Source organism: Ranitomeya imitator, chromosome 4 (genome assembly GCF_032444005.1).
Source record: "Ranitomeya imitator isolate aRanImi1 chromosome 4, aRanImi1.pri, whole genome shotgun sequence".
Taxonomy (NCBI): Eukaryota; Metazoa; Chordata; class Amphibia; order Anura; family Dendrobatidae; genus Ranitomeya; species Ranitomeya imitator.
In genome coordinates, this window is record NC_091285.1 from 665,597,710 (window position 1) to 665,621,901 (window position 24,192).

At 45.3% G+C, this 24,192-nt stretch overlaps 1 protein-coding gene across 4 annotated transcripts in view; it reads left to right on the plus strand.

The window, feature by feature from the left end:
* The window catches only part of DNM2 (dynamin 2), a 72,053-nt gene that overhangs the window by 26,429 nt on the left and 21,432 nt on the right, over positions 1 to 24,192 (plus strand). For all 4 annotated transcript variants that reach the window (XM_069767123.1, XM_069767124.1, XM_069767121.1 and 1 more), the window contains exons 4-13: positions 2,650 to 2,853; positions 3,017 to 3,115; positions 13,609 to 13,769; positions 14,695 to 14,837; positions 15,067 to 15,202; positions 15,494 to 15,561; positions 15,638 to 15,776; positions 20,329 to 20,415; positions 20,714 to 20,784; positions 23,859 to 23,910. In XM_069767123.1, coding sequence (XP_069623224.1) covers positions 2,650 to 2,853; positions 3,017 to 3,115; positions 13,609 to 13,769; positions 14,695 to 14,837; positions 15,067 to 15,202; positions 15,494 to 15,561; positions 15,638 to 15,776; positions 20,329 to 20,415; positions 20,714 to 20,784; positions 23,859 to 23,910 — 1,160 coding nt within the window. The remainder of the gene's footprint in view (positions 1 to 2,649; positions 2,854 to 3,016; positions 3,116 to 13,608; positions 13,770 to 14,694; positions 14,838 to 15,066; positions 15,203 to 15,493; positions 15,562 to 15,637; positions 15,777 to 20,328; positions 20,416 to 20,713; positions 20,785 to 23,858; positions 23,911 to 24,192) is intronic.

A 24,192-nucleotide genomic window follows, 5' to 3' on the forward strand; every position in this document is an offset into this window, starting at 1 on the left:
GGCAGTATTATAGTAGTTATATTCTTGCACACGGGGCAGTATTATAGTAGTTATATTCTTGTACATAGGAGCAGTATTATAGTAGTTATATTCTTGTACATAGGAGCAGTATTATAGTAGTTATATTCTTGTACATAGGGGGCAGTATTATAGTAGTTATATTCTTGTACTTAGGGGGCAGTGTAGTGGTAGTGGTTAGTAGTAGTAGTATCTGACAGTGAGAACAGAATGGATCTTCCCCAGAATACAGAGAAGTTTGTGTCCTGAGGATGCTGCAGGAATGTATTACGGTTTTCTGGATTTGTGTGTTACAATCGTGTTCCTTTGTTTCGCTCGGAGCCTCTGGATGTGTCTTGTGTGCTCTGCTGACCTCGGCCTTCCAGTATCCTCTGACTAATGGACATTGTGGGCTGAACAGATTTGTCCTCGGGGAGCGGATAGAATCCATTATTCGCGTCCTGTCCTCTCGGCGTCGCTCGCTCCGCGCCGTCTGGTGAATACATGGGTTTCCCTGAGCCTCTGTCCTGATGTTGAGTTGCCACAACCAGGTGCATTAAAGGGATAAGTGAAAGTGTAACTATAAAATCTGGTGTCGTGTATAAGTTGTCCATCTGTAAGGTGAGGGGATCCCTCCATCAGATTTGACGTCTGCGGCTCTGCGGACCCCGCCAGAATAGAGCCTCGGTCAGTATCCTCTCTCCTGTGCTAAGGGGAAAACTTATAATACGTGGTACAACCCCTTTAAGGTTGAAAGGGTCGTGTCCCGCACAGTGATTTGTACACTCCTCATACTGGTGTCGAAACGCCGCTGAGAACTCAACCTGGCGATGTGGGGAGCAGGGATTCCCCAATATTTCACAGCCCTAGAGGTGAGGGTCCCGCTGCCTGCCCACCTGGGCCACTGGTTGCTAAAATGAAAGGGGTTGTTCTTGTCATAATTTTTTTTTTTTCCTTTAAGCTCTTAGTAATTTAAAAAAAAAAAAATCTCACTCTCCCCAGGTCCAACACTGAGTCTCTGCCGCTGTACTCAGTGCTTTTTTTTTTTTTTTTTTCTTTACTGCAGCACTGACGTCATTGGCAGTCAGGCAGCCAATCGGTGGGCTCGGCAGCTCTGAGCGCCTTCTGATGTCACCGCTGCGCTCGAGAAGCAGCAGCAGAGACACAGCAATGGACCTGGGGAGAATGATTAACCCCTTACCGGCATCGGACGTACTATACCGTCCGATGCCGGCTCCCCTGCTTTGATGCAGGGCTCCGCGGTGAGCCCGCACCAAAGCCGGGACATGTCAGCTGTTTTGAACAGCTGACATGTGCCCGTAATAGGCGCGGGCAGAATCGCGATCTGCCCGCACCTATTAACTAGTTAAATGCCGCTGTCAAACGCAGACAGCGGCATTTAACTACCGCTTCCGGCCGGGCGGCCGGAAATGACGTCATCGCCGACCCCCGTCACATGTCCGGGGGTCGGCGATGCGTCTCCATTGTAGCCATAGAGGTCCTTGAGACCTCTATGGTTACTGATTGCCCGTCGCTGTGAGCGCCACCCTGTGGTCGGCGCTCACAGCACACGTGCAATTCTGCTACATAGCAGCGATCAGCAGATCGCTGCTATGTAGCAGAGCCGATCGTGCTGTGCCTGCTTCTAGCCTCCCATGGAGGCTATTGAAGCATGGCAAAAGTTAAAAAAAAAAGTTTAAAAAAATGTGAAAAAAATAAAAAAAACATAAAAGTTTAAATCACCCCCCTTTCGCCCCAATCAAAATAAATCAATAAAAAAAATATCAAATCTACGCATATTTGGTATCGCCGCGCTCAGAATTGCCCGATCTATCAAATAAAAAAAAGTATTAACCTGATCGCTAAACAGCGTAGCGGGAAAAAAACTCGAAACGCCAGAATTACGTTTTTTTGGTCGCCGCGACATTGCATTAAAATGCAATAACGGGCGATCAAAAGAACGTATCTGCACCGAAATGCTATCATTAAAAACGTCATCTCGGCACGCAAAAAATAAGCCCTCAACCGACCCCAGATCACGAAAAATGGAGACGCTACGAGTATCGGAAAATGGCGCAATTTTTTTTTTTTTTTTTTAGCAAAGTTTGGAATTTTTTTTTCACCACTTAGATAAAAAATAACCTAGTCATGTTTGGTGTCTATGAACTCGTAATGACCTGGAGAATCATAATGTCAGGTCATTTTTAGCATTTAGTGAACCTAGCAAAAAAGCCAAACAAAAAACCAATGTGGGATTGCACTTTTTTTTGCAGTTTCACCGCACTTGGAATTTTTTTCCCCGTTTTCTAGTACACGACATGCTAAAACCAATGATGTCGTTCAAAAGTACAACTCGTCCCGCAAAAAATAAGCCCTCACATGGCCAAATTGACGGAAAAATAAAAAAGTTATGGCTCTGGGAAGGAGGGGAGCGAAAAACGAACACGGAAAAACGAAAAATCCCCCGGTCATGAAGGGGTTAAAGGACAGATTTTTTTTATTTTATTTTTTTACTACTAACGCATTTAAAGGAAAAAGGTTTTCGACAGGTGACAACCCTTTTCAGTCTCCTTCTCCCCAATATGGCGGCTTTCCCTTGGTGTTATATTGCACAGTGCTGTAATACTGAGCCTGCATTTGTTCCTCCCTCAGTTCTCAACTTGACCTTGATTGACCTTCCGGGTATCACCAAGGTGCCCGTCGGCGACCAACCCCAAGACATCGAGTACCAGATCAAGGACATGATCCTGCAGTTCATCACCCGGGAGAGCTGCCTGATCCTGGCAGTCACCCCGGCCAATACTGACCTGGCCAACTCCGATGCCCTGAAAATGGCGAAGGAGGTGGATCCACAAGGTAAGATGGCGGCGATGATGATACTTACACTGCTCCTAGGTTGTGATGGCGGCACTATCTGCAGGACAAACCGAAGAAGAACATCCCAGGAACTGAACATCCGCGACTGTCGCTGGTTGTCTTAATAACTCAAAAAGCGTTAATATCCGTCTCTATGTTCCAGGGTTACGGACTATCGGCGTCATAACCAAACTGGATTTAATGGATGAAGGCACCGACGCCAGAGACATCCTGGAGAACAAACTGCTGCCCCTGAGGAGAGGTAAAGGCCATGCACTGTGACTCTACTAATGTACACAGGGGCGGTATTATAGTAGTTATATTACTGTACATAGGGGGCAGCATTATAGTAGTTATATTCTTGTACATGGGGCAGTATTATAGTAGTTATATTACTGTAAATAGGGGGCAGTATTATAGTAGTTATATTCTTGTACATGGGGCAGTATTATAGTAGTTATATTCTTGTACACGGGGCGGTATTATAGCAGTTATATTACTGTACATAGGCAGCAGTATTATAGCAGTTATATTCTTGTGCATAAGGGCAGTATTATAGTAGTTATATTCTTGTACATAGGAGCAGTATTATAGTAGTTATATTACTGTACATAGGAGCAGTATTATAGTAGTTATATTCTTGTACATAGGAGCAGTATTATAGTAGTTATATTCTTGTACATAGGGAGCAGCATTATAGTAGTTATATTCTTGTACATAGGGGCGGTATTATAGTAGTTATATTACTGTACCTAGGGGGCAGTATTATAGTAGTTATATTCTTGTACATGGGGCAGTATTATAGTAGTTATATTCTTGTACATGGGGCAGTATTATAGTAGTTATATTCTTGTACATAGGGGCGGTATTATAGTAGTTATATTACTGTAAATAGGGGGCAGTATTATAGTAGTTATATTCTTGTACATGGGGCAGTATTATAGTAGTTATATTCTTGTACATAGGGGCGGTATTATAGTAGTTATATTACTGTAAATAGGGGGCAGTATTATAGTAGTTATATTCTTGTACATGGGGCAGTATTATAGTAGTTATATTCTTGTACACGGGGCGGTATTATAGCAGTTATATTACTGTACATAGGCAGCAGTATTATAGCAGTTATATTCTTGTACATAAGGGCAGTATTATAGTAGTTATATTCTTGTACATAGGAGCAGTATTATAGTAGTTATATTCTTGTACATAGGGGCAGTATTATAGTAGTTCTATTCTTGTACATAGGGGAGCAGTATTATAGTAGTTATATTCTTGTACATAGGGGCGGTATTATAGTAGTTATATTCTTGTACATAGGGGCGGTATTATAGTAGTTATATTACTGTACATAGGGGGCAGTATTATAGTAGTTATATTCTTGTACATGGGGCAGTATTATAGTAGTTATATTCTTGTACATATGAGCAGTATTATAGTAGTTATATTCTTGTACATGGGGGCAGTATTATAGTAGTTATATTCTTGCACACAGGGGCAGTATTATAGTAGTTATATTCTTGTACATAGGAGCAGTATTATAGTAGTTATATTCTTGTACATAGGGGCAGTATTATAGTAGTTATATTCTTGTACATAGGAGCAGTATTATAGTAGTGATATTCTTGTACATAGGAGCAGTATTATAGTAGTTATATTCTTGTATATAGGAGCAGTATTATAGTAGTTATATTCTTGTACATAGGAGCAGTATTATAGTAGTTATATTCTTGTACATAGGAGCAGTATTATAGTAGTTATATTCTTGTACATAGGAGCAGTATTATAGTAGTTATATTCTTGTACATAGGGGCAGTATTATAGTAGTCATATTCTTGTACATGGGGCAGTATTATAGTAGTTATATTCTTGTACATAGGGGAGCAGTATTATAGTACTTATATTCTTGTACATAGGGGAGCAGTATTATAGTAGTTATATTCTTGTATATAGGAGCAGTATTATAGTAGTTCTATTCTTGTACATAGGGGCAGTATTATAGTAGTTATATTCTTTTACATAGGAGCAGTATTATAGTAGTGATATTCTTGTACATAGGAGCAGTATTATAGTAGTTATATTCTTGTATATAGGAGCAGTATTATAGTAGTTATATTCTTGTACATAGGAGCAGTATTATAGTAGTTATATTACTGTACATAGGAGCAGTATTATAGTAGTTATATTACTGTACATAGGAGCAGTATTATAGTAGTTATATTCTTGTGCATAGGGGCAGTATTATAGTAGTTATATTATTGTACATAGGGGGCAGTATTATAGTAGTTATATTCTTGTACATAGGAGCAGTATTATAGTAGTTATATTCTTGTACACAGGGGGCAGTATTATAGTAGTTCTAGTCTTGGACGCAGAGGGCGTTATTATATTTCCTTTTTGGATTTCCGCACTGCTGTCATTGAATTTGGCGGCCCATGTGTAATTTGATTCCATGGCTCGTGTTCATTAACATGGTGCTGTAGCTGGTGAGTGTACTGGTCGAGTTCTCGGGTCAGCATCGTCTTCCTTTTCAAAAATGCTGCAGGTCACTGAATAATCAGTGACCTGTCATAGATGCACAGGAGGCAGGGGAAACAGAAGACCCCAGCACCATCCTGATGCACACTACTCGCTGGAAACGTTAGAGGCTGATTAAACAAGAACCACCGGTCGGATTCCTTCACTGCCGGTATAATAATAATCAGTATAGCAGCGCCATTGTGGCCTCTTACTGTATATTGATTTCTGATCTCCTCTTCTCTTTAATAACTTGAGAAATATTTTAGTAATGAAAAAATGTCTTGTTTTCTGTTTAATCCTGATGGGACTCTGGTGATCATTGTGAGATCTGATCTTCACGAATGAGTAGTTTCTGACAATGCTCCCCTCCTTGAATTGGGGGATTAAGTCTTTCAATCATAGAGAACTAATTTGGCACCCCACCCAATCAGCTGTTATCGTTGTCGGTGGCGGCCGCTGATTGGAGGAGTCCTCCCTCGCGGAGCTGCTCCATCTTCTCATAGTGGCCGCCGCAGGGTACTACACATCCGCCTCGATTTGGGCAGATGTCCAGTGCCCATTGTCATCGTTGTTCCACAAACACCATTGAGGGGCGTCCTTGTCCTCCTCCTTTGGTCATAGGGATGTAAAGTGTCGCCGCTTGTACTCTCGGTTGTTTCTCCTGCCAAATATATTTGGAAATAATTTACTTATTTCTTTTAATATCTTCATTGGAAATGCAATGGGAATATTTCAGAATAAATAAAATATCTGGGGGAGTTAAAACATTTTCCCCGATGCTATTCTGCCCCACCAAGAGATATCATGTTTTTTCATACGTAACATGTCGGCTTTTTTTTTTTTCCCCCTTCCTAATTCATTGAAAGCATTTTGTCTAATGAGGGCGTTCACAGTATCCCTAAGTACACAATGCTTTCATTACCACATTTCATGGGATATTTATTTTTAGATCTGTAGAATGTATGATTTAAATTTGGCATTTAGTTTGTAATATGATTCTTTGGTAGAAGGATATTATTTGCATTGCTGTAGGTAGTGATCCTGAAGGATTTGTCAGTGCTAGTATAAACCAATTTTATGTTCCATGTGATATCGTTGGGTGTGACCTCATATTGTTTTTGGGTAGTGATTCAATCACTAGAGCAAATAAAAGCGGTGATAGCGGACACCGGTCTCGTGCCATTACTAATGTAGAATTTGTTTGACATCATTCCGGATACCAGGACCGAAGCTAATGGTTTGGAATATAATAAAATAATGGCTATAGATATGTTACCAGTGAATTCGAATTTGGATAGTACCTCAAATAGGAATCCCCATACATTCAGGATGATATCAACCATCCTTCTTGTGCCGTCAGGTGTTTCTCTGGATTAGGGATGACCGGATCCGTGGAAGTTCAGGCTCTAGTACCCAACCCAAACTTTAGTCCAAAGTTCGATTCAGGTACCAGAACGTCACCCAAACTTGAACCAGAACCCGTTCTCCATTGAAATGTATGAGGACCCGAACATTGGAGCTGGTAAAAATTTGCTCTCTTTCCTGGACTTCCCTTGGTGCAAAGTTCGGAATCCCTCGGAGCTCGAGTGCAAAGTTCGGAATCCCTCGGAGCTCGAGTGCAAAGTTCGGAATCCCTCGGAGCTCGAGTGCAAAGTTCGGAATCCCTCGGAGCTCGAGTGCAAAGTTCGGAATCCCTCGGAGCTCGAGTGCAAAGTTCGGAATCCCTCGGAGCTCGAGTGCAAAGTTCGGAATCCCTCGGAGCTCGAGTGCAAAGTTCGGAATCCCTCGGAGCTCGAGTGCAAAGTTCGGAATCCCTCGGAGCTCGAGTGCAAAGTTCGGAATCCCTGGGAGTAGTCTGTGTTAATAGTTTAGCACCGGACACTAACTTTTAATTTCGTGTTTGTTCCTCTCTACTCTAGATTTGACCAACCCAACTTGGTCTTTATGATGCACCAGGGATGGGATATCCTCTGAAATTCTAGAATTTTAGAATCTAGTTTGAGATCGTTATATTGGCCTGACATTATTCTCGTGATCCGGTGTTGTACCTGGCTTGGGAAGTGGAACTATTGTCGCTTGTATCATTTCATCTGGAATTGTACCTGTTTCAAATAGATTTTGAAAAACAACAGATGTGGAATTAATACTTGATTAGATATGTTAACATATTCAGCAATTATTCCATCAGGGCCTGGAGATTAATAATTTTTAGCCATTCTAATTGCTTGTTTGTATTTCCGTCCGAGTTAAAAAGCCTATGGACGAAGTGCAAGGGCTGCCAAAATTTTGAAGGAGAACTGCAACACCGCCTGGAAGACACGTAGAGGACTGCCTCTGGAAACATTTTTTGATGATTTTAAAAAGATTGTATAAAGAGACAGAATTTGTCAATTTACTCCTGGAACGAAGCAATCATGTTGTGGAGTGCAGAAGAGATTTGTTTGACCACAAGGAACACTCCATTAATGATACTGACGTGAGACAGTGAGAACTAGAACAAGATGGGAAAAATTCAAGACCTTGAATGAAACTTAAGATGGTGGCATGCTGAGTGAAGACTATGTGCAAAGTGGAGATCTTACCACCATTGGTGTATTAAAAATGGAAGAATCGCCCCACATCAACGGTGGGATGGAGATGGCCGTATCCACTGTAACTACCGTAGCGAAGAGCAGAGGGTCAGTTCATTTGGTAAGTGACAGTCAGCGGGCTGGTCCCGGAAGAGAAGGACCTGCGCGCACAGGAAGTGCTTGGCGAGTCACTGTCCAAAAATTACAAGAAGGGACTGCGTGAGGGCCGCATGATGACCCTCTTGATATGGTGGAGGAGGTGGACACGAAATATTAGAAAACAAAAACCGTATACCCTTGTTTGGGTGGGGTGGGATGCATAGGAATACGCCAGGAAAAAAAATAAACATTTTGGTTGACTTTATGTTGCGCTGTTGTAATCCGATGGGGTTGAGAAGTTCGGGCCTATCCACGTCTTATTCATTTTGAGAAGTCAGCTTGTCAGTATTTTCGGTTGACAGGCGGATATGCCTATCAGTTATTATGCCCCTGGCGCCACTAAAATCTTGCTCAGACAATACGCTAGCTGCAGTGCAAGACGTAAAGGGAAAGTCCATGCCACATGTCCAGGTTGGGTACCCAGTAGTGGTACAGCACATAGCAATCACGGAGGACGCTGCTAGTGTCGGCTAGATACTCCCTCACCATCTTCCAAAATTGTTTCCCTCCTTGTCAGAGTAGCCCAAGCATCAAGGGTTGGGCGCTAGAAGGGTCTAATGACACTTTCCCAGACCTAGGATAGTCTTCCCCTGCTTCTGTTGGTCTTGGTGCGTGTCTCCTCCGTCTCTACGTCTCTACTTTTTGGATGTCCAAGGAACTATGACGTCTGGCGCAAGTGTTGTCAGATGGGAATTTTTGTACTGATTGTTTGTCTAAGGCCTTTGGTATTGCACCATTTTACTAGCCTTTTCCGCTGCATGAAGGAAAGATGGAAAGTGCTCCTTGGAGTGTGGATCGAGAAGGGTAAACAACCAGTAATAGGTGGTGCCCAAAATGCATATAATGCGAGGGTCACCGGAAAGGGAGGAACATAAAGTCAACCATGTTTGCCAGACTCCCAACCCGCCAGACTTCCCTGTCCTCACCAGGACGACGAATCTCCATCTACTCCTCTTCCTCCTCCCTCTCCTACTCTTCTTCAGCCCATCCATGCCGAACAGATAAGATGAAGCTAGTGTGGAGGCAACCATCTCCTGTTCCTCCTCCTCATTATCACTAAATCCGGAATGAGAAGGTGAGATGAGGGGAGATGATGCTTGGCTAGGTAGTATCACCCTGTCTTTCATCCTCAATCTCCACCTGGTCCTCATCCAAAACTTTGTCTTATATTGTGAGTAGCGAGTGTTTGAATAGACACCAAAGCGGGATGGTAATGCTGATTATGGTGTCATAGCCGCTCTCCGTCTTAATTAATTCCTTAAAGCTTTGTAGAACCTCACAGATGTCAGACATCCATGCCCACTCTTCATTTATGTGCAGAGGGTGACCGTAATACCAACGGGCATGTTGGAGCTTATATGCAATTACTGCCCTTTGCTGCTTACATAGACTTGCCAACATGTCTAATGTGGAGTTCAAGCTCGTAGAGCCATCGCAAACCAGTCGGTGAGGTGACACTTGCAAACGCTGCTACAGCACTGCTAGACAGACGGTAGCTTTAGGTGACTTGCGGAAATGGGCGCACTTGCGGCGTACCATCACAAGTTGCTCAGGGAAATCTAGGTGGGTTTACAGAAAGCGTTAAACCACTATGTTGACAACATGGGCCATGCGTGGCACCTGTGCGAGCTTTAGAGCCCGCCACCAGAGTGTGGTGGCGGCTCTAGAGACCATCACATTAGACCATGCCTGGTTGTAGAATCAGCGGAGCGAAGATACAGATTAGGTATTAAAAAAAATATTTTTGAAAGTGAGGGTGATCAATGAGTATAAAAGGCTGCCATGAGTTAGTGAGTTCTCCTTCAGTGGAAGCCTTCAGAGGCTGGACAGACATCTGTCTGAGATGGTTTAGTGAATCCTGCATTGAGCAGGGGGTTGGACATGATGACCCTGGAGGTCCCTTCCAACTCTAGCATTCTATGATTAAAGCTTTCAAGAACTCTGGCAGTGTGCTGTTTGTCACCTGAACAAATGAGTTTTAGCAGAGCCGCCTGTTGCAACTTCACTTAGGCAGTGCTTCCAGCTTGTTTTTATGATGGATGACAGTTCGGAGCTGGAGGGGGTGCAGGAGGTGGAGAAAAAAAATGATGAAACTAGGTTCTGCAAGTCTGTGTGTCGGTAGGACATGTGCCGTCTGATGGTCCAACTTGGTCCCAGCCTCTACAAAGTTCACCCAGTGTGCCGTGAGGGAAATGTAGCGTCCCTGGCCACAAGCCCTTGTCCATGTGTCGGTGGTTAAGTGGACCTTCCCAGTAACTGTAATGTTACATAGTTAAATAGTTACATAGTTATTAAGGTTGAAGGAAGACTATAAGTCCATCTAGTTCAACCCATAGCCTAACCTAACTTGCCCTAACATGTTGATCCAGAGGAAGGCAAAAAAAAACCCATGTGGCAAAGAGTAAGCTCCACCTTGGGGAAAAAAATTCCTTCCCGACTCCACATACGGCAATCAGACTAGTTCCCTGGATCAACACCCTATCAAGAAATCTAGTGTATATACGCTGTAACATTATACTTTTCCAGAAATGTATCCAGTCCCCTCTTAAATTTAAGTAATGAATCACTCATTACAACATCATACGGCAGAGAGTTCCATAGTCTCACTGCTCTTACAGTAAAGAATCCGCGTGTTATTATGCCTAAACCTTTTTTCCTCCAAACGTAGAGGATGCCCCCTTGTCCCTGTTTCAGGTCTATGATTAAAAAGATCATCAGAAAGGTCTTTGTACTGTCCCCTCATATATTTATACATTAACATAAGATCACCCCTTAGTCTTCGTTTTTCCAAACTAAATAGCCCCAAGTATAATAACCTATCTTGGTATTGCAGACCCCCCAGTCCTCTAATAACCTTGGTCGCTCTTCTCTGCACCCGCTCCAGTTCAGCTATGTCTTTCTTATACATCGGAGACCAGAACTGTGCACAGTATTCTAAGTGTGGTCGAACTAGTGACTTGTATAGAGGTAAAATTATGTTCTCCTCATGAGCATCTATGCCTCTTTTAATGCATCCCATTATTTTATTTGCCTTTGTAGCAGCTGCCTGACACTGGCCACTGAACATGAGTTTGTCATACACCCATACACCCAGGTCTTTTTCATTGACGGTTTTGCCCAGAGTTTTAGAATTAAGCACATAATTATACATCTTATTACTTCTACCCAAGTGCATGACCTTACATTTATCCCTATTAAAGCTCATTTGCCATTTATCAGCCCAAGCTTCTAGTTTACATAAATCATCCTGTAATATAAAATTGTCCTCTTCTGTATTGATTACCCTGCAGAGTTTAGTGTCATCTGCAAATATTGAAATTCTACTCTGAATGCCCCCTACAAGGTCATTAATAAATATGTTAAAAAGAAGAGGGCCCAATACTGACCCCTGTGGTACCCCACTGCTAATCGCTACCCAGTCCGAGTATGCTCCATTAATAACCACCCTTTGTTTCCTATCCCTGAGCCAGCTCTCAACCCACTTGCACATATTTTCCCCTATCCCCATTGTTCTCATTTTATGTATCAACCTTTTGTGTGGCACCGTATCAAAAGCTTTTGAAAAGTCCATATACACTACATCCACTGGGTTCCTATGGTCCGGTCCGGAACTTACCTCTTCATAGAAACTGATCAAATTAGTCTGACATGAACGGTCCCTAGTAAACCCGTGCTGATACTGGGTCATGAGGTTATTCCTCTTCAGATACTCCAGTATAGCATCCCTTAGAATGCCCTCCAGGATTTTACCCACAGTAGAGGTTAAGCTTACTGGCCTATAGTTTCCGAGTTCAGTTTTTGTCCCCTTTTTTTGAATATTGGCACCATATTTGCTATACGCCAGTCCTGTGGCACAGACCCTGTTATTATGGAGTCTTTAAAGATTAAAAATAATGGTCTATCAATGACTGTACTTAATTCCTGCAGTACTCGAGGGTGTATCCCATCCGGGCCCGGAGATTTGTCAATTTTAGTGATTTTTAGACGCCGCCGCTCTTCCTGCTGGGTTAAGCAGGTGACATTTAATGGGGAATTTTTATCACTTGTCATTTTGTCTGCCATGGGATTTTCTTGTGTAAATACTGATGAAAAAAAGTCATTTAGCATATTGGCTTTTTCCTCATCCTCATCCTCACCCACCATTTCACCCAGACTATTTTTAAGGGGGCCAACACTGGTACTGGTCAGGGCACAGATGATGTTATGGGACACATGACCGGGACGGCACAGCGGGAGAAATAGTGGCGGCTGGGAACTGAATGCCGTGGGATGGCCACACCATGAGTTTGCGGAAAGCCTCCATGTCCACAAGCCTAAACTGCAACATTTCCAAGGCAAGCAGTATAGAAATGTGAGTGGGTAGCTTCATATATCCGCTTGCGTTCCAACAAGAGTCAAGAAAATGGTTGCTGATTGTGCTTGCGAATGTGCAGGGTGAGGGGCATCAGTGCCTGCGTCCAGGACAGATAATTGGCAAGCACATGGCACAGGCGAAGAGGCAGTGGTGTCACCCGCAGACAGTTATTCTGGACCCAAGTGTTTGGCCCACCTTGTCTGGTTCTTGGATGACATGTGCCTGAGCATGCTGGTAGTGGTCAGGCCCTTGGTGATCTTGGTACTAAACAGGTTGCAAATGACCATTTTCTTGTCTTCCGCACTTAATGTAAAAAAAAAAAAAAAAAAGTCAGCGTGAGGAACACCTAATTCTTGGCCTGAGATCTTGCTGCATGTGGGCACTCTGAGGAACAGTTGCTCACCTTCTCCCTCTGACCACCCCACTGCTTCTACCTGTTTCTTGTGGTGGTGCAGAACCCTCTCCCTCTGTGCTGCTGTGCTCGCTCTGCATAGCACCCACCAAGGTTGGGTCAGTGGCTTCATCGTCCACCACCTAGTCTTCCACTTCCACACTCTGGTCCTCCTGGCTCGTTGACTTAATAACATGACTTGTTGGCAACTGTTTCCCACCATCATTTACCTCTTGAGACGCTAATTGCTGTTCCCCTCTATCGTCTTCTTGACAGTGGCTGCTCAAATATTTTGGGCATTGCTAAACACCATCTCCTCATGTCCCTCTTGAAATATGCAGGGTGAGAGGCCAGAATCACTAAATGGATCTGTAAATCACTCCTCGGAGTGTCCGAGTGTAGGATCACTTGTCACCTGGGATTTGCCATGGTGGGAAGGAGGAGGATCAGGGTGAGTATTAGTATTATGTAGTCTAGACTTTTGGCTAGTGGGACTTGAACGTATGTAAGACTGGGTGCGTGGTGCTGGGAAACATACTGGAAGTATCTGCCATACAAGCGACCACCTGTTTGCACTGTTCTGGCTTCAAGAGTGGTGTCCCGCACCCCCCTGAAAACTGGGACAGGAAGCTTGGTCTCGTGGATGAACGTGTTTGTTGTGTTTCTGCAGAAGGCCCAGTATCAGGGTGCACGCAGAGGCCATGGGCAACATCAGGTTTGGAGCATGTTGGATCATAGGACCCGTGTGATTGTCTCCTACGCAGGGTATATTGGAGTGGTGAACAGAAGCCAGAAGGACATAGATGGTAAAAAAGATATCCGGGCCGCCTTGGCGGCAGAACGGAAGTTTTTCCTGTCTCATCCTGGTTACCGCCACATGGCCGAGAGGATGGGCACTCCACATCTGCAGAAGGGCTTAAACCAGGTACAATCCTATCGGCAGCTCTGATTATTTCTTTAGGTTGGGCTGTAATTTGCAGAATTTGCCATTTCTAGCGAAGTTTTGCTGTGTTCAAGGTTGTCCGTAGTTTATGCTTTCACTCAACGATCCTGTGATCCTTGCCAGTCCTGCAGCATAAACGCCCTGTCAGTCAGTCACCTCCCCAGATGCCTCTGTTTGTCACCGCGCCCCACCCTGGGCTTCTCTTTTTGTCCATCCATGTCTTCAAACCCCTCTCCCCCCCCCCATTTTTTCTTTACTGCTCTGCTTGTACTTCCAGGTTCCCCTCTGCCCCGTTCCCAGACTCCTCTGTGTGTCCATCCCCATCTCCCCCCCCCATTCTCGGACTCCTCAGTGTGTCCGTCCCCATCTACACCAGTCCCTGGACTCCTCTGTGTGTCCGTCTACGTCTCCCCCCGGACTCCTCTGTGTGTCCGTCTACGTCTCCCCCCGGACTCCTCTGTGTGTCCGTCTACGTCTCCCCCTGGACTCCTCTGTCTGTCCGTCTACGTCTCCCCCCGGACTCCTCTGTCTGTCCGTCCACGTCTCCCCCCGGACTCCTCTGTGTGCCCGTCCACGTCTCCCCCCGGACTCCTCTGTGTGTCCGTCTACGTCTCCCCCCAGACTCCTCTGTGTGTCCGTCCACGTCTCCCCCCGGACTCCTCTGTCTGTCCGTCCACGTCTCCCCCCGGACTCCTCTGTGTGTCCGTCCACGTCTCCCCCCGGACTCCTCTGTGTGTCTGTCCATGTCCCCTTATTGTAGACCTTTTTAGTCTTTCCATGCAGACTTTTTATCCATAACATATTCTCGGTCAGCGATACTAAGAGGAGCCGCCGTCCGAGTGTCGTCCTCCGGGATCACTTCTCTCCGTCCTGTTCACACTTTATACCTTTTCCTCTCGTGATCTAGCAATTGACCAATCACATCCGGGAGACGCTGCCGGCGCTGAGGAGTAAGCTGCAGAGTCAGATGCTTTCCCTGGAGAAGGAGGTGGAAGAATATAAGAACTTCCGCCCGGACGATCCCACCAGGAAGACGAAAGCTCTCCTCCAGTAAGTGACGCAGCCATCTCCTGCCACTAGGTGGCGCCACAATTCACCTTTTTTTTTCTCTATACAACAGATAATAGCAAAAAACAAAATACAAATGTAAAAAAAAAATGATAAAAATTAAACATCGCAACTCACGGGAAAAATAAAAAAATAATCTGACAAACATTAGCGCATTTAATACTATATGTATAAAAATAAATGCAATGGTTACCGAGCCTTTCCTGTCCAGGATGGTGCAGCAGCTCGGCGTGGATTTCGAGAAGAGAATTGAAGGCTCTGGCGATCAGGTGGACACGCTGGAGCTGTCCGGAGGGGCCAGGATTAACCGCATTTTCCATGAACGCTTTCCCTTTGAACTTGTGAAGGTAACGCCAGGCTCTGATATGGTGGGAATCGCTGGGATTATGAGGGGGTCCCGCAGCCCCCTGTGTGAATGGAGCATATGTGTAGGAGAGGTAGTCACACATCTACTCTACTCCACTGCTTTGCCCATACAGAGGACTGTGGGAACACCGCTCTCAGGATTGGTGGGGGGTCTCTGACAGTTTGGGGGTCCCGCTGGCTTACTTTGAGAGCTCTGCGTTAGCCACCATTGTCCATATCTGAGACCCCCTTTACCATTTCTGTTTAACCCCTTCCTTTTTCTCTTATTGCAGATGGAGTTTGACGAGAAGGATCTGCGAAGAGAAATCAGCTACGCCATCAAGAACATCCACGGCGTGAGGTGAGCGGGCTCCTCGCACCGGTGTCTGGAGCTCCGCCAAACCTCGTCCCCTGAGTCTTCTCTCTCATCCCCACAGGACAGGGCTCTTTACCCCTGATATGGCCTTCGAGACGATCGTGAAGAAGCAGGTGGTGAAACTGAAGGAACCGTGTCTGAAATGCGTGGATCTGGTCATCCAGGAACTGATTAACACTGTGAGGCAATGTACGACCAAGGTGAGCCTGCTGAGGAGTGGTCCTGCGCCATGAGCGAGGGGTGTGCAATTGTGTATGTGTGTTTACGGTATTATATAGTGTGTGTGTATACGGTATTATATAATGTGTGTGTGTGTATATACGGTATTATATAATGTGTGTGAGTCCAGTATTACATAATGTGTATATGGTGTTATATAATGTACAGTATGTGTACGGCATTGTGTGTATACGGTATTATATAATGTGTATATGGTGTTATATAATGTACAGTATGTGTACGGCATTGTGTGTATACTGTATTATATAATGTGTATATGGTGTTATATAATGTACAGTATGTGTACGGCATTGTGTGTATACTGTATTATATAATGTGTATATGGTGTTATATAATGTACAGTATGTGTACGGCATTGTGTGTATACGGTATTATATAATGTGTATGTAGTGTTATATAATGTACAGTATGTGTACGGCATTGTGTGTATACTGTATTATATAATGTGTATATGGTGTTATATAATGTACAGTATGTGTACGGCATTGTGTGTATACTGTATTACATAATGTGTATATGGTGTTATATAATGTACAGTATGTGTACGGCATTGTGTGTATACGGTATTATATAATGTGTATGTAGTGTTATATAATGTACAGTATGTGTACGGCATTGTGTGTATACTGTATTATATAATGTGTATATGGTGTTATATAATGTACAGTATGTGTACGGCATTGTGTGTATACTGTATTATATAATGTGTATATGGTGTTATATAATGTACAGTATGTGTACGGCATTGTGTATATACGGTATTATATAATGTGTATGTAGTGTTATATAATGTACAGTATGTGTACGGCATTGTGTATATACGGTATTATATAATGTGTATATGGTGTTATAATGTACAGTATGTGTACGGCATTGTGTGTATACGGTATTATATAATGTGTATGTAGTGTTATATAATGTACAGTATGTGTACGGCATTGTGTGTATACTGTATTATATAATGTGTATATGGTGTTATATAATGTACAGTATGTGTACGGCATTGTGTATATACGGTATTATATAATGTGTATATGGTGTTATATAATGTACAGTATGTGTACGGCATTGTGTATACTGTATTATATAATGTGTATATGGTATTATATAATGTACAGTATGTGTACGGCATTGTGTGTATACTGTATTATATAATGTGTATATGGTGTTATATAATGTACAGTATGTGTACGGCATTGTGTATATACGGTATTATATAATGTGTATGTAGTGTTATATAATGTACAGTATGTGTACGGCATTGTGTGTATACTGTATTATATAATGTGTATATGGTGTTATATAATGTACAGTATGTGTACGGCATTGTGTGTATACTGTATTATATAATGTGTATATGGTGTTATAATGTACAGTATGTGTACGGCATTGTGTGTATACGGTATTATATAATGTGTATGTAGTGTTATATAATGTACAGTATGTGTACGGCATTGTGTGTATACTGTATTATATAATGTGTATATGGTGTTATATAATGTACAGTATGTGTACGGCATTGTGTGTATACTGTATTATATAATGTGTATATGGTGTTATATAATGTACAGTATGTGTACGGCATTGTGTGTATACTGTATTATATAATGTGTATATGGTGTTATATAATGTACAGTATGTGTACGGCATTGTGTATATACGGTATTATATAATGTGTATGTAGTGTTATATAATGTACAGTATGTGTACGGCATTGTGTATATACGGTATTATATAATGTGTATATGGTGTTATATAATGTACAGTATGTGTACGGCATTGTGTGTATACTGTATTATATAATGTACAGTATGTGTGCGGCATTGTGTGTATATGGTATTATATAATGTACAGTATGTGTGCGGCATTGTGTGTATATGGTATTATATAATGTACAGTATGTGTGCGGCATTGTGTGTATATGGTATTATATAATGTACAGTATGTGTGCGGCATTGTGTGTATATGGTATTATATAATGTACAGTATGTGTGCGGCATTGTGTGTATATGGTATTATATAATGTACAGTATGTGTGCGGCATTGTGTGTATATGGTATTATATAATGTACAGTATGTGTGCGGCATTGTGTGTATATGGTATTATATAATGTACAGTATGTGTGCGGCATTGTGTGTATATGGTATTATATAATGTGTATATGGTGTTATATAATGTACAGTATGTGTGCGGCATTGTGTGTATACGGTATTATATAATGTGTATATGGTGTTATATAATGTACAGTATGTGTGCGGCATTGTGTGTATACGGTATTATATAATGTGAGTCCAGTATTATATGATGTACAGTATGTGTATGGCATTGTGTGTGTAAACGGTATTATATAGTGAGTACAGTATTACATAATGTGTTGCTGTATGGTATTATGTAATGTGCGGTATGCGTACGGTATTTTATAGATCTCAGCAATCGGAGATCTAGAAAATCAAGTTATAGACGTGTGTGTGTCGATAGATATATAGAGAGAGCTGTCCCGCTGGGTCTTGGCCCCATATAACTCTTGCTTGCTGTCAGTGAATAGTAATCTTCCCGCAGGCGAGGGTCCTGTCCCTGGCGTACGGCTCTGTCCTCTCGTGCAGCTGTGTGCGCAGGACGTGGTCAGGACAGGTTTTCCATCTCCTGTGTTGGAGAGTGCATAGTGATGGCAGCCATATTGTCCCCTCAGGCTGTTTCTGTAGTCTGCGCTCCCGTGTGTCGCCCTGCAGGCTGTTTTCCTTGGGTCGGCGGTGCCGCCTCAGGCTGATCTCCACAAGCGGCGGCCGTTCTGTAATGTCCGCTCTCTTTCCTTCTTCCTCCCCGTCACTCTCATGTAATGGAGGTGTGGGGTCATTGACCGGACGTGACGTCCCCATCTGTATTGGGCCCAGGGGTCCGGACAAAGCAGATCAGTGCGATCGTGTTCTGCTCTCCTGAGGGGTTAATGCAATGAATAATGAAGGTGTGGTGTTTGGCGTGGGGTGGATGAGTGGATCCTACTGATATTAACCTCTTCTTTACTTCTCCCTTCTCTGTGCCGGCGGCGCCTCAGATGGAGGGTAAATTAATCTGTGGTCTCCATCTTCAGAACACATTGAGGTATATGTATGAAGACGTATGTACGGCCTCTGCCCTCTAGGTGGCAGCCTCCAAGCCCCGGCCGTAATGCTGGGCTGGCATCCTGTGTAGCCCACCACCATCCCGTATACAGAGGGGCAGTGGTATCGGCCGCCCGCGTTTGTCTTCATACATATATTTGCCATTAAGCAACCATCCGTCCCCATACACAGCCGCCTGTGTGGCTCCAGCATCCGCTAATCATTCATTCACGCCACTTAGGGGGGAAAATGGCGCCACTCCTGTCCAACTCCTGCATCTGGTATTGTAAGTAGCCGGGCAGCCAGTGGACTCGTCCGAGTACTGACCACCTCACCACCATGCTATGGATGAAGAGACTGAGGCACTGAGTTATCTCCCCCCTTCTAAGTAGTTCTGTGCGTAGCTGCGCCCCAAATACAGCGATGCCCCATTGCTGGGGTCTCAGCGGCAGCCCCTTCCATCGAGCCTTACACAACCGTCTCCTGCCAGGAGAGTGCTCAAAGCATCGATTGGGGGAGTCACCATTGTGCCGCATTCTCACCCTCCCCAGGTCCGACGCCGAGTCTCCACTGTCTGTTATTGTCTGCAGGGTTGACGTCATACGGCCAGCGCTGCTGCCAGTCTGTGAGCTCAGCAGCTCCGACTGTGAGAGGGGTTTTCATTAACATTGACATTTTTGTGCTTTTAAGGTTTTTTTTTTATTGTTTTTTTTTTGTACGGGAAAAGTTGTAGTCTTAATTGGTGCCATAAATGTTACCATACAATGCACAGAAAAACGGAAGGGGGGAAAATCCAAGTGCAACTCTGCCGGAGTGTTCTAGCTTTATGGCACTCATTGACCCGGCAGCGCCATTCTCCGGGTTGGTGCGATTGGGCCGGTAACAGACTTATCTGGTCATTTTATTATTGAGGAAAATGTGGGGTTTTTTGGGGGAGGATTCTGCGATATTAGTGCGAAGAGCAGCCACCTAGAGACGTGTAATACTTTATTCTCCCTGCGGGGGCAGTGTAGGGAAATGGAACACTTGCTACCAGAGTTCCCCATGAATTAAAGAGGTTGTAGTGCCATCTGCTGGCTGCTGCCTGGTATTGCAGCACCACTCCTATTTAAAGTCACAGGCATGTTGGATCTTTACCCGTCATCAGCAGCATCCACCTGGACAACCCCTTTAAATCTGATCCTGCAAGCAGGCAGTCGCCTTGTGATCTCCTTGTTTTTCACCCTTCTGACCAGTAGGCTTGTGCAACCCCCTTAAAATAAGCCGGCGCTTGATGTTTCTGTTCACTAGCCGCCATCCATCATGTCACCCATGCATGCTGGCACGGCTGAGTGTCCGCTCCCTGGTACCCGCACACACGACTGAGTCCACGTGATTCTGATCATCGCCATCTTTTCCTCCTGTTTCGCGTAGCTGGCTTCTTACCCCAGACTTCGAGAAGAGAGCGAGAGGATCGTCACGACGTACATCCGAGAGAGGGAAGGAAAAACTAAAGAGCAGGTATGTTCTCCCAGGATCTCTCTTCTCTGGGGGGGTACGTCAGCCATATTTGTAAAGGTTTAGGAAGAGGAGAAGTTAGCTACTTCCCGTCACCTATTTGCCACTCACTTCTGTGCTTGCGTCTCCATTTTGGACGGTAGCAGATATCCCCTTGAAATAAACCAATCAGAGGAGGAGGGATCTCCAGCTGATCCCTTTGTTGACCGGGTGACAGAAAAGATAGCCAATATGGCCGACAATGACAGTTTTATCGTTTTGGGTGTTGCACTTTCTGCTCACGTTTGTGTTGTGTCCGCAGATTCTCCTACTGATAGACATCGAGTTGTCTTACATCAACACTAATCATGAAGATTTCATCGGGTTTGCCAAGTAAGTGCCCCTTCCTCACCTGCTCGTGTCCTGGCTCAGACCCCGATGGGTGAGGTGACCGCATGGGTTTGCTGCTGTCCATAACCTTTCTTACTGTCTACTCGCTCTGTCAGAAAGTCCTCAGTAAATAAGTGTCTGAGAGGGTCCGTACCCAGCCCCTGCTTCTAGCCATTCAGGAGACCAGGACCGCTGCCAACCATTACTGGTGAGCCGGGGCTGGAACAGCGCTCACAGTACTGACCCACCTGTTGGACCGGGTCTTGTGTCACCTCGTACCATCTCTATGCACTTCAGACCAGGGTTCTGACCTGTTGTTGGGGGTCTCAGCACCTGGACCCCCACCGAAAGGCAACACATAATATATTATTATTTTTCAATGATGGTTACTCTTTAAAGCCCCTGTAATTAGGCCCCGGAAGACAAGGTAAAAGCACAGCGGGGGACAGGTCAGACCCCCGGAGATAATGGAGCGATGTGCCGCCTCATACTGAGCTAGAAATGCCGCCCTTATACCACCCTACCCTGATGACCTCGCGGGTGGGTGGATTGTGTCACTAACACGTGTGTTTTTTCCCCACATTGCACGTTGTGTCCAGATGACGCCTCATCGCACGGTCTGACGTCTCGTAATTCACCAGTACAGAATGGTGTGTGTCCGCGTGTCCCCGGCCGTCTGCAGCCTGGGCTGTCCTACCAACTACACCCCCAGCATGCCCTGACCGCCCAGGCTGCGGATTATTAGCATTGTCCTGCTTTTAGGGCTGGTGTAATGCCGCCATGTCGTCTCCATGTTCTCCGGCCTCCTCGTGCTTGTGTTGTCTCGTCTCCTGGTTTTCTTCTCGCTGTCACTTTTCACCTGCACCTTCTCTCTCTCTTTCTCCATCCTCACGGCCGTCGCTCTCTTGCTCCCTCATTCTGTCACATCCCAGCTGTTATACCGAGCAGCTCGTTCCAGGGTGGGTATATCACGTGTGCCACCTGAGTGTGGGGGTCTGTCCGAGTGTTGTGGGGGTCTGTCTGTCCTAGTGTCGGGGGTTGGGTGTGGGGGTCTGTCTGTCCGAGTGTCGGGGGGGTGTGGGGGTCTGTCTGTCCTAGTGTCGGGGGTTGGGTGTGGGGGTCTGTCTGTCCGAGTGTCGAGGGGGTGTGGGGGTCTGTCTGTCCTAGTGTCGGGGGTTGGGTGTGGGTGTCTTTCCGTCCGAGTGTTGGGGGGTTGGGTGTGGGCATCTGTCTGTCCTAGTGTCGGGGGTTGGGTGTGGGTGTCTTTCGGTCCGAGTGTTGGGGGGTTGGGTGTGGGCGTCTGTCCGTCCGAGCGTCAGGGGTGTGGGTGTCTGTCCATCCGAGTGTCAGGGGTGTGGGTGTCTGTCCATCCGAGTGTCGGGGGTTGGGTGTGAGGCTGGGATCTGTCCGTCCTAGTGTCGGGGGCATGGGTGTCTGTCCGTCCGAGCGTCAGGGGTATGGGTGTCGTCCGAGTGTCAGGGGCGTGAGCGTCTGTCTGTCCTAGTGTCCGGGGCGTGGGCCTCTATCCGTCCGAGTGTCAGGGGTGTGGGTGTCGTCCGAGTGTCAGGGGTGTGGGTGTCTGTCCATCCGAGTGTCGGGGGTTGGGTGTGGGGCTGGGCATCTGTCCGTCCTAGTGTCGGGGGCATGGGTGTCTGTCCGTCCGAGTGTCAGGGGTGTGGGTGTCGTCCGAGTGTCGGGGGTTGGGTGTGGGTGTCTGTCCGAGTGTCTGGGGTGTGGGCGTCCGTCTGTCCTATTGCAATACCACAGACAGCCATTGGTCAGTTTCAGCGCTGGTTCTGTTTTTCCGATCCTGGACAACCATCTTGAAGGAGTTTTTGATTTAGTAAACTTATAGTATCTCCCTAGGATATGGCATTGTTTCATGATTGGTGGGTCCTGACCTCTGGGACCCCCACTTATCCAGAGAATGAATGAGGACCTCCCTTTATTTTTTACCGTGCACATTGGCGCCCTCCCCTGGTTGTCTGGCTGTGCAGAGATTTGCTACATCGCCCCATGTGCTTGAGCGAGGTCGTACTACAAGATCCTGGGGCGCTGCTCTGCAGGGAAAAGCTGTTTATGGCCCCCAGTACTAAGTCAAAACTGTGCCCCCGTCATTTTAAAGAACGTCTAGGGTTGAAAGTAGTGCGATGTTCCTACCTGCAGCCACCACTAGAGGGAGCTGCTTGTATAAAATGTATACAGGGAGCTCCCTCTAGTGGCAGCTGCAGGAATACAGAATCCTATAGTTTTTGTCTGCGCAGGGGATTTGGAGCTCTGTATCAAAACAAAAAAAAAACCCTATAAAGCGAAGTTATGAGAAATAAAAAGGAAAGTTGGACCAATAAAACCTGTGATGATAAAAAGGTAAAATGGTTTTGTGAGATATAGAGGACTGCCATTTGCGTGATGGGGGTGGGAGGGAGGTGAATATATACGAGCCCGACACTATTAATTTATAATTGTTCTTTAGTAAAAAATGTTGTACCCTAGTCTAGTATATTGGCTTTTAAGGGGGAACTCCAAAATTGGTGACCTCCATGTGTCTGAAGGGGCTGCAGCTCTCCTCTGATCCATTCATTGGGCACAGTGCCAGGTTTCTAGTAGTGGCCATGTCCGGTATTGCATCTTCGTGTGAATGGGACTGAGTTGTAATACCGGATACGACCACTACTACTTTAAAAAAAAAAAAAAGTCTTTAGCACTTCAGGATTTTTATTTTTTTTTTTTTAAATGGAGGCATAAATTGCTTGCCAGCAGCTCCATGGGTCCAGCACAGGAATGCCTGCTCCAATCGGAAGTCTCAGGACCACTGCAGTCTGTGACAGGCAGCAGCGGGCAGGTGACTAGAAGAGTATGCCATCCGCCAGTCATCTGCCCACTGCTTTGACTTAAGACTGGAGCAGACATCGGAGAGGCCTGCTCTGGATCCACAGTGCCCTTGGCACGTGATCATGCCTCCAATTTTTTTTTATCCTAAGAGCCTTTATATGTCTGTCTTCCCCTCCTGCTCGTTGAGCTCCGGCCATTCGCCTCTCACCTGCTGTATGTTGTTTTGTTTTTTTCTTTTCCTGTAGTGCACAACAGAGGAGCACGCAACTGAACAAGAAGCGGGCCGTCCCCAACCAGGTAACTGTCCGGGCATTATCACACCTGTCAGGGCCGGGTCCCCCATGTCCGTCATCCCTGACTGTGCAGGATCCCTCTCATTCATTCTTGCACCGCCCACTCTGTGGCTGTTGTGGAACTACAACTCCCAGGCCACGGGTCTCTTCTCCCCCACTGTTCCCAGGAACTGCCGGCTCGCCCTCTGTCCTGTCTCTGCGCCCGCGTCCTCTGCGCACCGTGCATGTGCATCTGTGAGATCACGATTCGCATGGACACATAATTTCGCCACTGACCTGGTTGTTG